The sequence below is a fragment of the Syngnathus acus genome, chromosome 2 (assembly GCF_901709675.1).
Source record: "Syngnathus acus chromosome 2, fSynAcu1.2, whole genome shotgun sequence".
Lineage (NCBI taxonomy): Eukaryota > Metazoa > Chordata > Actinopteri > Syngnathiformes > Syngnathidae > Syngnathus > Syngnathus acus.
This window is the reverse complement of record NC_051088.1, coordinates 3,960,779-3,972,992: the sequence shown is the minus strand read 5'-3', so window position 1 is coordinate 3,972,992 and position 12,214 is coordinate 3,960,779. Positions and strand designations below refer to the sequence as shown.

At 40.2% G+C, this 12,214-nt stretch overlaps 1 protein-coding gene across 6 annotated transcripts in view; it reads right to left on the bottom strand.

The window, feature by feature from the left end:
- Positions 1-12,214, bottom strand: part of LOC119135263 (voltage-dependent calcium channel subunit alpha-2/delta-3-like) — a 91,032-nt gene that overhangs the window by 62,584 nt on the left and 16,234 nt on the right. For all 6 annotated transcript variants that reach the window (XR_005100539.1, XM_037272764.1, XM_037272778.1 and 3 more), the window contains exons 3-4: positions 7,327-7,443; positions 2,056-2,115 (exon numbers count right to left, since the gene is read on the bottom strand). Coding sequence is in view for 5 of the 6 variants with exons in the window: in XM_037272764.1 (XP_037128659.1) it covers positions 2,056-2,115; positions 7,327-7,443 (177 nt within the window). In the remaining variant the exon portion in view is untranslated. The remainder of the gene's footprint in view (positions 1-2,055; positions 2,116-7,326; positions 7,444-12,214) is intronic.

Genomic DNA, 12,214 nt, shown 5'->3' with positions numbered 1-12,214 from the left:
TGAAAGCACAGTCTCAGAATGCAACACGTAATCATTTTCATAGAAATTGTGTGCACCTAGACAGGCCAGTGAAGCAGAAGATGAACTGATTATGCAGTCAGCAGGTCAAATATGCTTTGATAAAGAAAAACAAACAAACTGGCAAATCTACAAGCACGAGGCCTCTTCTGTGCACAGCCGAGATATGATCACGGAAGCACAAAAACACCAGGAGTTTTTCCCCCCACCTCTGAGCGGGATTACATTTTCTGGAAGCAGCATTGGGCTTTGCCATTCTCCGTGGATGGTCTTCACCGGCTGCAGAGGGCATGGGAGACTGCGCCCTGCTTTCCTATTTACAGTGCGTGAGCAATGCGGGTAAAAGAGCGAGGGAGGCAAATCGGAGCAGATTACCGTGCCAATTTCTCTTGGAAGCAGAAGAGCTCTGGAATGGATAGATAAGGAAATTCCAAGCAAACCCCTGCCAGCCAAATATGTATCCAGTAGTCCCCCGCCAAAAAAACACAAATACACCCTGAATAGTGATGGAGGAGGTTTCACCCTACAGGGTGGATGGGTATTTTTAACCCAGCCACTGATAATTACCGTGTATTATTCAACGTGGTCTGTAATAAAAAGCAAAATCAGAACTAACACCGTCGGAGCTGTGTGACACAAAAATTCAAACCTTTGCAGGTTGTGGAAATACAGCAAAAATAGAAAGTATCAGGGTTCAGCAGTTCTTCTCAAATGAAATGACTACCATTCTATTAGTAAAACTATTGACTTGAATCAAATCAAAATATTTTGTCTATACAATTTCATGACTTAATCCAAACTGGAATTTTCCCTCTTTTGGTATTCTTGTAAAAAAACGGACGTTTGCACTGTAGTGGGAGCGAACACATCGACTTGCTTCCTGCCTAATGGAAGCATTTTCTCTCATTCCTTTTATAATCGGCGCAGAATAGACATGTGGACGTGGCGGAAGTGTAAATGGACAAACTGGTGTGCTTGCAAGAGATCGAAAAGTGCATATTATGTTTATTTTTTGGTACAAAAAAAAAGATTAAGACAAATTTCTTTGAAACACAATAATTATGTAAGGTCCTTAATGGACCCAACATTTTTTATAACATTGCAAATGCACTGTATAAATTCAAGAATAGTTTCCTGGTATCAACAAACATTGTACAAAGGATATAATGTATATTAATAATCGCTTTTCTTACAATTATCCATAATTGGTCATTGTGGTGAATCGTAATTGAATTTCGATTAATTGCACAGGCCTATTTCAAATAAATAAATGTTTAAAAACAACATGCCTATAAATCTTTACAACAGAGTGAATACACGTAAGAGAAATTCAGAACAGCACAACTACCAGCATGAGCATAAAATACTACCAGTGCACTGACTCTGATACCTTCCAAAGCTGACAGCATCACGACACAAATTCACTGTAACTTCCCCGGATTCAAAAACTAGCTGAGTAGCGATTCCTCCCAAGTCGGCTTTGCATCACATTCCCATTTAAAAGTCAACTTCCTGCTGTGTCTCCTCCTACTTTTCGAAACTCCAGTCTGAGATGTTCGCTAAGTCAAAAAAGAGCCAGACAACCACCCGCACCATGTTGTCTTGCTCCTGCCGGCATTTGCACATACAAAGTACACGCATTCATGAAGCATGATAGCGCTATAAGTTAAAGCTGCTCAAATCGATTTGGGCCACAACGGTGAGAGGGGAGGAAGCGGTTTGGTTACGTCTTTGAGAATTTACATGACAGGGATGTCAAATTGTTATTAATTCATGATTCATGTAAATTTTATCAGCAAATAATGTTCCCATTAATTTATTCTCCTGTGAGAAAATTGATGACTTTCCTCCCACGTGTAGTTCAATCTTAGGTAAAGAGCACAGTGACTTTCTCAAAAAGTCGAAAATGAGGCTAGCATTTGTACGAGTTGGAGGCTAAATACGGAACAAAATGTAATCTTTGATGTTATACTTTCAATGTTGAATAAAATATTTAATAAAAACTGTGCGGTGATGGCAGGAAGCGGGCTTGCTCACCAGCAGGTCTGGATCCTCCTCGTGCTGTAGGTGGGCTTCCTCTGCTGCCACTACAAGTCTCTGGTAAAGTGGAAGACAACGAGCCAGTGTTAAAGCAGAATATAATCGGCCAAGAAACTGAAAAATATGCAGATTATGTATACGTGCAGCAACCAGATTAACCTTGATTGTTATGTGTACAATAGCGGCAGAGTCAGGGATGCTGAGTATACAAAGTAATCAATACTAAAAGTGACCTTGACCCCCACTCGCGGCAAACATTGTGGATCAAATACCACAGCAAGGCAGTATTTTCTATTCCTACCACAAGATGGGCAGTGTAAACATGTACTTTGACTTCATCTCTCTTTGCCATTTTGGATATCATTTAATGACATCTTAACAACGTGCAAAAAGTCACTTTACAAATCTTCACAGCTGTTAGTGCTCGATCAATAGAAAAAGCCCTCAGGACAAGCATAAAGCTGGCAGCCATTTTGGCCATCTTGTGAAAAGAGGCTATTTTCCTAAATGGTTCGACAGCGGAGGTAAGAGCAAAGTCGGAGTCAGTGGACCCCCATAAAAACAAACTCAATCATCGCCGGGTGTTGTTTTACACGTGTCTTTGCGACATCCACTCTCGCACTAGCATCGGCTACTGGTTGCTAATGTCTACTTATGGGCGACTGAGGGATTACACACATACACACACTGGCCTGGCTGTCCATGGATCACAGCTGGTGACTGACTTTCATTCCATTTCCATCCAAATGATTTCATTGGTAAAGCTAGCGCAATCTTCACCTGTGCTATGTCTGTTTGCTATTGCTCATCGAGTGATTTGGGATGCAAGCATGCTAAGTGAATTCTGGCCGTTTTTTTTTTAACCACAGCAACCCACCTGGCTATTGAATATTGCTGCATTATATGCTGCAGTTGGTCCCAAAAGGTTATTTATTAATTTCTGCATTCAGTCTGCTGTGCTTCTGACCATCTAAAACTTCCCCTTTTCTATTTTAAACTCTAAAATCACACACTAAACACTTGTGCAAAAGGACATGGAGAGGTAGCTTGTGCATCTGCCTGAGAGCTGGAAAAGAATGGCTTTGGAACAAACAAAGACCAGGACAGTAGAGCGAGGAGAGGATGAGAATGGAATAAGAAAGTCGCTTTCTCAAAAGGTCTGAACACTTAACTTCACACTCCCAGCAAAATGTCAGGCACCACGTGAGAAGTCGATGTCAAAACAAACACTTTTCAAGACGTTTGGAGGTTTGAGTGGCTGATAGATTGAACGTGTCTTATTGTGTTTTTCATTTTGGAACATTTTAAGGCTTTTTTCAACTATTCTCTGTACTGTGGCCATTTTTTTCTTGCAAATGTCACGATATGTATGCAACCAGTTTGACAGGAATTGTTTGATAAAATAGATACAAAATAAAATGTACAATGTTTTTTAAACCGAGGGAGTGAAATAATTTGCAAAGAAGGAGGAGGTTGGAAAAAACAGATGAGCAGTTGGTTCTCTAAGTGCTCTTCACTTCTGTGAATTTCATTCCCACTACATTAAAAGGACGAGCACTTCTGATGTGTTAGTCTTTAAGTGTGTGCTGACTTGTTGTGGGTGGACGGAGTTGTGTGTTGCGTGTCCCCGTGTATTACTGGTAGCGAGCAGACTTTGTGGTCTTTTTAAATTGCAGTCCTTACACATTGTATAATTTGCGAAATGTAAATGAGAGAAAAACTATCATCAGTTATTTAGCGAAGGCTCAAACTTCACACTAGGGCTGTCATCATCAAATATTTTCTGAATCTAATATTCTATCGATTAATCGAATAATCAGATGGAATTTTATTTGCAATAAAAAGTATTAAAATATTTTTTCCTGATTAGTGATTATTAAACAATTACTTTATTATTATTGTTATTTATTTATTTTATTTCATTATTTTGTTCAGTGTTGTTTAGTGATTAAAAAACAACCGAGGAACAAATATCATACCAGTAGGATTGATGGTCATTGTTTCCCAAAGTAAAAATATCTTTTAGTTGACATAAGTGAAGACAAAATGAACTTAGTACAACAAGTAAAAATATCTTATTTGAAAACAGATCCATCATTGACATGCATAATTATTGCACAATACTATACAATTTTCTAACCTGAAGCCATTATTTGCCCTTCAATGAAACATATTTCCCATTGCATCATTTTTATGTCACCCTTACCACAAAACCAAGTAAATTCCTCTGACATGTTGCACTCATTTGGGCCTTTGATTGTGTGACAACCTGCGATTACAATTTGTCTGATCAAGGCCTTTGATTGGACACACTTTTGAAATTCAAATGAGACTCCCGTTTTGAGCCGTCAACTTGATTGGCTGATTGTTTTCAAGACACGGATGCTCTGCCACCCCGAGAAAAACAAAAGCAAGCTAAGATGGATCAGGCTTGGTCCTCAAGGTCTTTTGCCTCAAATTTGATGTTTGGCTTACGGGCTGAGCTGCACCGGGGGTCGGCTCACATCAGCTGGTCAATAGGACAGCAATTACCATTGCCAGCGATACAGGGGGAGAGTTGCAGCCTCAACAAAACGGAAAAGGGCTCAGTGACACCTTGCTGTCTGTGCTTGGCTCATTGGCGCTGGCTCACAGCCACATGGACAAAACTACGGTGGTGAGCCAGTAATAAAGGGAACGAGAAAGCCAAACAGCAGGTCCTGCATTTCATCATTTGCCTTTCAAAGTTCACAATACATTTTGACTCATGTTGATTTCTGTATTTTCCATGCATCATGTTCATACATGAATGCATCTACTTTTGATTCTTCAAGAAAATTCCATTCATCTTGGGGGATTGGATTGGATTGGCTGTTACTGAGGACCCACAGCCACATTCTGGGGTACTCCGATTCTCATCTGAGCAATGGCCGTGAGACCTGAAAGGGTGCAATTGGGAAGAATGGTAACTCCCCCAATCTGAACCAGAGTGGTACGTTATTGGACTTACGTTCTGATCACGGATCCTCCATAACAAACACAAAGGTGTCCCACTTGGGACCAGGACAGCCGAGGGCGCAGTTTGATGATCAGTTTTGAGGCCATGTCATTGGACTTGCATGTCTTGAACACTCATAAAGAGAAGAGCAAAGCTGTCAACACCTGGTGGTGTGCTGGAAAATTTAAAAGGTGTTTTGGGCCTGTCAGAAGAATTTGGTGGGTACTGACAGAACAAGCAGAATGTACATAGCTTTGGGTGTAGGAGGTGATGAGTCCAAGCACATTAATAGTCTGAATTTGCAAATAGACTACAGTTTATTTACAAACTGTATTCAAATATTAGCCTGCAGGTGATGATACAATAGTTAAAAAAATGTTCTTTGCCCCCGCTGCAATAATTGGAAACTTAAGTGCACAGAAAGCAAAATTGCATTTGAAGTAGTTGCGTGTGCTTTTATTTTTCACATATCGCCGCGCATTCCCAACTACAGAGCAGCGACTGCCACAGGTAAAGCGATATCAGCAGGTGAGGACTCGGTGAAGAAAATGTGCCATTAACGGAGAAACAGAGCGAAAATTTGAAGGCTTTTGAAGTGCATCGTGAAAAGCTCAACTTCAAAGCGAGTTGCAACAGCTCCATTTTAACTTGAATAACAGAACAGTCGCTGGTTCCTTCTAAGCATGCGTTTGCATAAATATATGAACAGTTGATTTGTATTCTACATAACTGTAACACAAAATCAAACCTCTTTGTTTGACCTAAAGAGACTTTAAAAGAAGTATATTTACAGGTGCAGCTCTTGCTTCTCAGCAGGTGGCAGCGAGCGATAAAGAGGGGGAACTGACACAGACACTGGGAGATAAAACCACGATGACGGACAGGGCTGAGCGCCTGCACGGAAATTGAATCTCTGGAGTGCCGCATACAAAAAAAAAGGAAACAGCAGAGATGGGAGAGGTGGCTTGGCGAGAAAGAAGAGAGAGAGATGAAGCAGACAAAAGAGAGAGGGATTTTTGAGGACAGCTGCGAGTGTGCACGCTTGGCCTGACACGAGAGTTTGGCTAATATAGGCAGAGGGAAATTGGATTGAAAGTGAGATGAAGAGAGGGGACTTCCATTGTACGTTCCTGACTAATAAGTCAGCCAAAGGTGAAGAAATGAAAAAGGTGGCAATGAAGTGGAAAAATGATAGCTTCTGATAAGGAGTAAATTCTCCATCCATTTAGGTCATATAGCCTTCCATTACCTTTTCTTCTATTCGTTTTTCGAGTCAACGTCCATAATGGTGCAAAATATCAAGACCATATATGAAAGTGGCCCAGGTTGGATTTAAAAAAAATAAATGGAACTCCAGTGTAAACCTTTGTTCTGGTGCCATATGAATAACCTAATCAATGTCCCTGTGTGAATCTTCTGACATGGATGGAACACGTACGTCACATTCACAATGAACAATTATGAGGCATTCTGCATTCAAGAAGAGGTCATGAGAGGAGCTATTAGCCCACAAAGTCCTTATATCTTCGGGGCTTTAACGCACTCTCCGGGAGATGACACACAAAGAGACTCACAGTATATTAGTGAAGTCAATGCATCTTATCATTGAGTTAAAAGAAAATGATGCTTGTCACAAGGCACATTTATCTCCCAGTGGCAACAGACTCAAAATGCATGTCACTGATAAAAAAAAGATAGTGAAAGCATTTGAAAATTATATTTATTTATTTGTTTATTTATTTATTCATCCATCCATCCATCCATCCATCCATCCATCCATCCATCCATCCATCCATCCATTTATTTATTTATTTATTTATTTATTTATTTATTTATTTATTTTCATCCACTTATCGGTCCTAATTTAAGGCCAGTTCGGAGAATTGCGACACTGGGCAGAAGATTTTGCTCCAGGAAGTATTGAAACTTGAAGGTTTCCTGGAACGTTGGACTGACTCCAGACAACTTCTGCTGAATGTATCTAGTATGCCTCAAGTATCAGCAAGCCTTGTCTATATTCCACAGTAGATAAAGTGATATTTATTACTGTAATAAAGTACTGCCACTACTCCACAGAAAATCACATAAGATGAGTCCTGAAGGACCCATTAAGATACTGATGCTTGCTCAGTGTACTTTTAGATCAATAAAGTGAAACAACCTTTACACTCTGTCACCTTCCGCCTGACACACTTGGAATTGTGCAAATGCCAGGATGTGACTGGACATAGTAGGGGTGGAATTAATTTACTGTATAATATAGCCATCATCTGCTCCAGTCTGTGTCGTACCTTCATTGCTTGGGCTTTCTTGTGAAACATCTCCTCCATGTTCTCAGCCAGTTTTTTCACGAGACGCAGCCCATCAATCTCCTCCACACGCACGGCCCTGTCGAACTCCTTGTATTTCTGCAGGGGGGAGAAAATGGTGCACCATTAACACCATTAGGAGAACATTTGCAATGTCGTCACTGTTAATATTTTATTTATATCAGACAAATGAGCTAGATAATATGATTTATCACACAGTATTTTAATATCTTTTTAAGGAATGATTAATCATTTGAAACTTTTTTGTGGGCAGGTGGGTAAGACAGGGAGTACCTAAAACTAAAACTGTATTTCTGTAGCGTTTGCGATATCCAGTTTTAATTCTTCACCTTGATCTACAAGTACGCAAATGTACAAAACCAAGGAGCTTAAGCTATGACATTTGTGAGCCACCTTCACATTTTAGCAACCACACAGGAAGTGGCAGTGACACATGACTTCCCTCGCTCACTTCCACACGTGAAATCCTATTATCTCACTATAAATCCATTCACACATGCTTGCCATTAGTCGCACCTTAACTCGGGACGCCGACATTAAGTCTGGTTAATTCCAAGAACCATACCGACAGATCCATGTCCCCATAATATAAGGAATACCTGATCACATTTTTATACACACAAGCACACAGGTGATTTAAGCAAGGGAGTATAGTTTTTACGTTTTTCTAAAATTTGTGTAAAGCTCCTGGTAGAGATTTTTCACTCTTGAGGGGATTATACGGGAGATTACGGTCATATCATATGGTGTGCCCTCGCCTCTTCTGGGCACATGCTCTTAGCTGCTCCTGCACGGTACCAGACAAAAGAGCAAGGTGACGGGAGAGACAAGTTCATGGGAGGGAAGGAAATGGTCTAGCAGGTTTTGAGGTTTAAGTAATTGGGTGAGAGGGAGCAGATTGTGCTCGGATGAATTTAGTCGGGCGGTGTAAAGCAGCACTATGGAAAGAGACAGTTAAGGCATTTAGACAGACGGACGGACAGAAATACAGGCAGACAGCTACATAAACCAATAGCATCAATGTTCAGACAGTATGCGGGCCTGAGAACAGACTATTAAATCAATTAAAGTTTCCAAAGTAGATAAGAATTTTAGAGCAATTACCGAGATTAAAGGAAAGTGAGTTGAATTCCTTAGGGCACTTTGCAACTTGCAGTATGACGGAAGGCGAATAAAACCCCAGTGTTTGTAAATGTTCATGTCAAAGGATTTCTGTCATTATCGCCGTAGTATTGCCGCAAGGCATTGCCTCTTCAAAGGACAAAATAAAGGCTTTGAAAGGCACTGATGGTGATACCTGTCGAATTATGTTTTGCTGACTATAATTCCAATTCCTTCTAGTAAGATTCAAAAAGTGCACAAGTGAGAAAGCGTAAAAAGCTCTTCAAAATGGGCTGCTCTTTTTTCCATCACAAACACTTGTCCTATAAAATATATACATGCATTTTCAGACACATTGTGACTGGTGATTCAGCAGGCAAAATTGTGGCAGCTTCATCCTCATGAAATCATGGCAATAATCCCTTTTACCAGGTGACGACTGCAACACTTCACAACTGAGTGGGGGAGGGAGGTGGGGGAGTGGGGGTGCTGGGAGCGAGGCTGTCAAGTCATGTTTTGGGGTTTCAGGTTTCTTCTATAAGGTCCAGTTCAAAACAAAGCACTTGTTTTGTCTTTTTTTGTTACAATCATACCTACAATAACATCATGTGAGGTCACATTAGTAACACCAATATAAAGTATTTTATATATTTTTTTACAAGCCCGTAGTGTTATAATTTATTCAATCATCTATTTTCCGATCCGCTTGTCCTCACTAGTGTCGCGTAAAATGAGTTTAATATTATTAGTCATTAAGTACACACATCTATACTTTGGCTGTAGTATCTTGAGTTAAAATGGAGCATCTGTTCATTTTGAGCAGTCAAGCAAGATGTCCTGCTGAGGAGTGTGGCACAAAATGATATTGGGCCTCGGAAACACCGGTTGGACCAAAACAAAGCCATGTTTCTTTTCAATGCTTAATTGTCAGTATTTGCAAAGGTTAGAAGATAATTTAAGAAGCGCAAAACTTAGCGCTAACATTTGTGGAAGAATGTTGGTTATGACATCAGCTAAGAGAAATTTAATGGTAGGAAGAAAAATGCAATTGTGGAGTTAACCTATTTTGATAATTAATCGGATAGCTACAGTCAGCTAGCATAAATAGTCATTGGGAAGCCAGAAAACTACATTTAGTTGGCCACATTGCATAACTGTTGAAAACAAGTTTATATTGTATTATCTATACCAGAGTGTGGTCATGTTTTAATAGATTCAAAATCTGAACAAATTGAATTATATATAAATATATAATATATTTATAATATAAATATTGTGTTCAAACTCACAGGCTGCATCTTCCAATAAGAAAGGACATGATTTGGAATTTGAGATCTGTTCCCCCCCTTTTGTTCTATTCAATGTGGCGTGTTAGCGCATAGACAAGGCAGTTGCATCATATGCATTTGTGACAATGTCCATTAGCCTCTTGGGGTTTGATGATAAAGTGCTTAATGGAGGGGAAAAAACTTCCAGTAGCTGGCAGGAGCGGGGAACATGAGATGATGATTAAGACCCAAAGGCATCTCTTGGTTCAGGTTGATTTGGTTTTGTCACATTTTTCCGTGAATAATTGTGTCTGAGAGGGTGACCACAACTACACATCAACTAATGTTGTATTCCTATGAAAGTTGGTGGGCAGAAGCCACGCCAGGGAAACCACTCCCGTATGACGGAAACTCTCCAAAATAGCAAATCATTGCTCTGCCCTCCTTCTTTCATAGGTTCCCTTGTGCGCCAGGCGACAAATTGGTCCCTCAAAAGAAGAGCGCTGACCGGAGACGAAGTGGAACAATTAATTTCACGCTTGTCCAGGCTGCCTCAAAAGCAGGTTGGTCCGAGTTCGTATCTGCTGCCACAGAGATGGAGGATTGTGTAGAAATCCCTTACACGGGCATCACATTTAACTTAACACACATTCTGAAAACTAGTGTTGTCACGGTACTAACTTTTTGACTTTGGTACTATATCTGCAATACCGGTACTGAAACGGTACCTCGACAAAAATCTAAAAATCAGCATTGAACCATAATGAACCAATACATTTTTATTTTTTATGTTTACTTTTTTATTTTATTGATTTACTCATTTTATTTTTTTATTATTATTAATATTATTATTATTATGATCCTACATTTTCTTCCAGGCCACAGGGTCAGGAGGGTGTAACATTGAGGGTGTAATATTGAAGCCAAACAGGAAGTGTTCGATTGATAACTCCGCCCCTCTTTTTGCCAAGTGTCCAAGACATGCAGCCGCAAATTTGATGACGCGACTACAAAGTCGATCATTAAAATGTGGCCTTGGGTGTCTTGTTGTCGCCAAATGGACATATCGACACCCCAATGTTTAAACATCCAAGCAAGTCATGAAGCCTGAAAATAGCAATTTGAGTCCGACTCAAGTCAATTTATTTTACTCGTGTCCCTCATCTCTGATGACTTCCTAAATTTCAGGAGTAATCAGTCATTTCAAAATCCAAACACAGAGATTTATAGGTATAGTGTTTCATATTGACATTTCTGTTCCCTACCTAATTAAAACATGTTTGATCATTATTGTTCAAATCTTGAAATAGATTCATATCATTTATTCATGTTAACATAAACAGTAATTAAAGGAATTTTGAGCACATGTGTTATTTCAGAAGCGTCTCACTGCAGCTTTCAGTTTCAAAAAGGTCGTTGAGTGGTGACCCCTGGACTATATGACGGATAAATCACATGTTAACATTAACAGCAGCAGCAGACCTGAACAGAAACTACAATCCAGGCTGCTCAAACCCATACTGCTCTTGTTTTTTATAATTTCCCAAATATGCCCCAATATCCATTAGGCTGCAAAGTCACCCAGACCTCCTGTGTGTGTTACTGTCGATTTAAATGTCGCCTGAGGCTTATTGAGTGGAAGCGTAGAATAACAGCTGTAGACTAACATGAGCATGCACCGTTCGTGGAAGGCCTTATAGCATGGCTGCTCAAAGGAGCTCGGAATGTTTCCCAGTGTGCACGGCGTCTGTTAGGTATGCACCATTGCCCGTAAGAGCCGAAGCCAAATTCTTGCTCTCTCTAATGGCTGCCATGTCTTCACATGCAATGAGATCATAATGGCTCCTCATCTCCTGATGGCTTTGGAAACTTTATGTATGCGAGAAAACAAAACAAAAAAGGGGGGGGTTAACTAAACTGATGAGGCTATCATTGTTATTACTTTGGACAAAACTAGTCGAGTGTCACTCATAATACCCATCAGCAATGTTATCAATAGAAAAACAATGTCTAGATAATAAAACAAGCTTGTCTGGTAGAATTTTTTTTCTCCTCTTCTCTCAAATGGAGCTTCATCTTCCTGTCATTAAAGATTCAATAATTCTCTCATAAGATCTTCCCACAGTCAATATTACAGTCAACCAGTTTATTACTCTAGGAGAGAAAAAAATCTCCGGTCCTTCACGGCCACTGTAGCACAAGTTCAGAATGTGTTGTTAATGCGAGACGCAAGCAAGTACGGGTGAAGGTCGTGAGCAGAAAGCAGCAGTCGTCCACTCATCTGGAAGCTCTCTCCGCTGCCAAGTGATGTGCAAAAGAGGCGGAGTGAAGCAGAGTCAAAATAAAAGCATTGGTGTCGATGTGCATGACAACGACGTAGCGGTTGACTTATTGTGACCCCCGTGAGAGTGACGCCATATTGTGCTGGCCCAGCACGATGACAGTTTAGCGAGGCCTCTGTGTGTACCTGTGCAATCCTG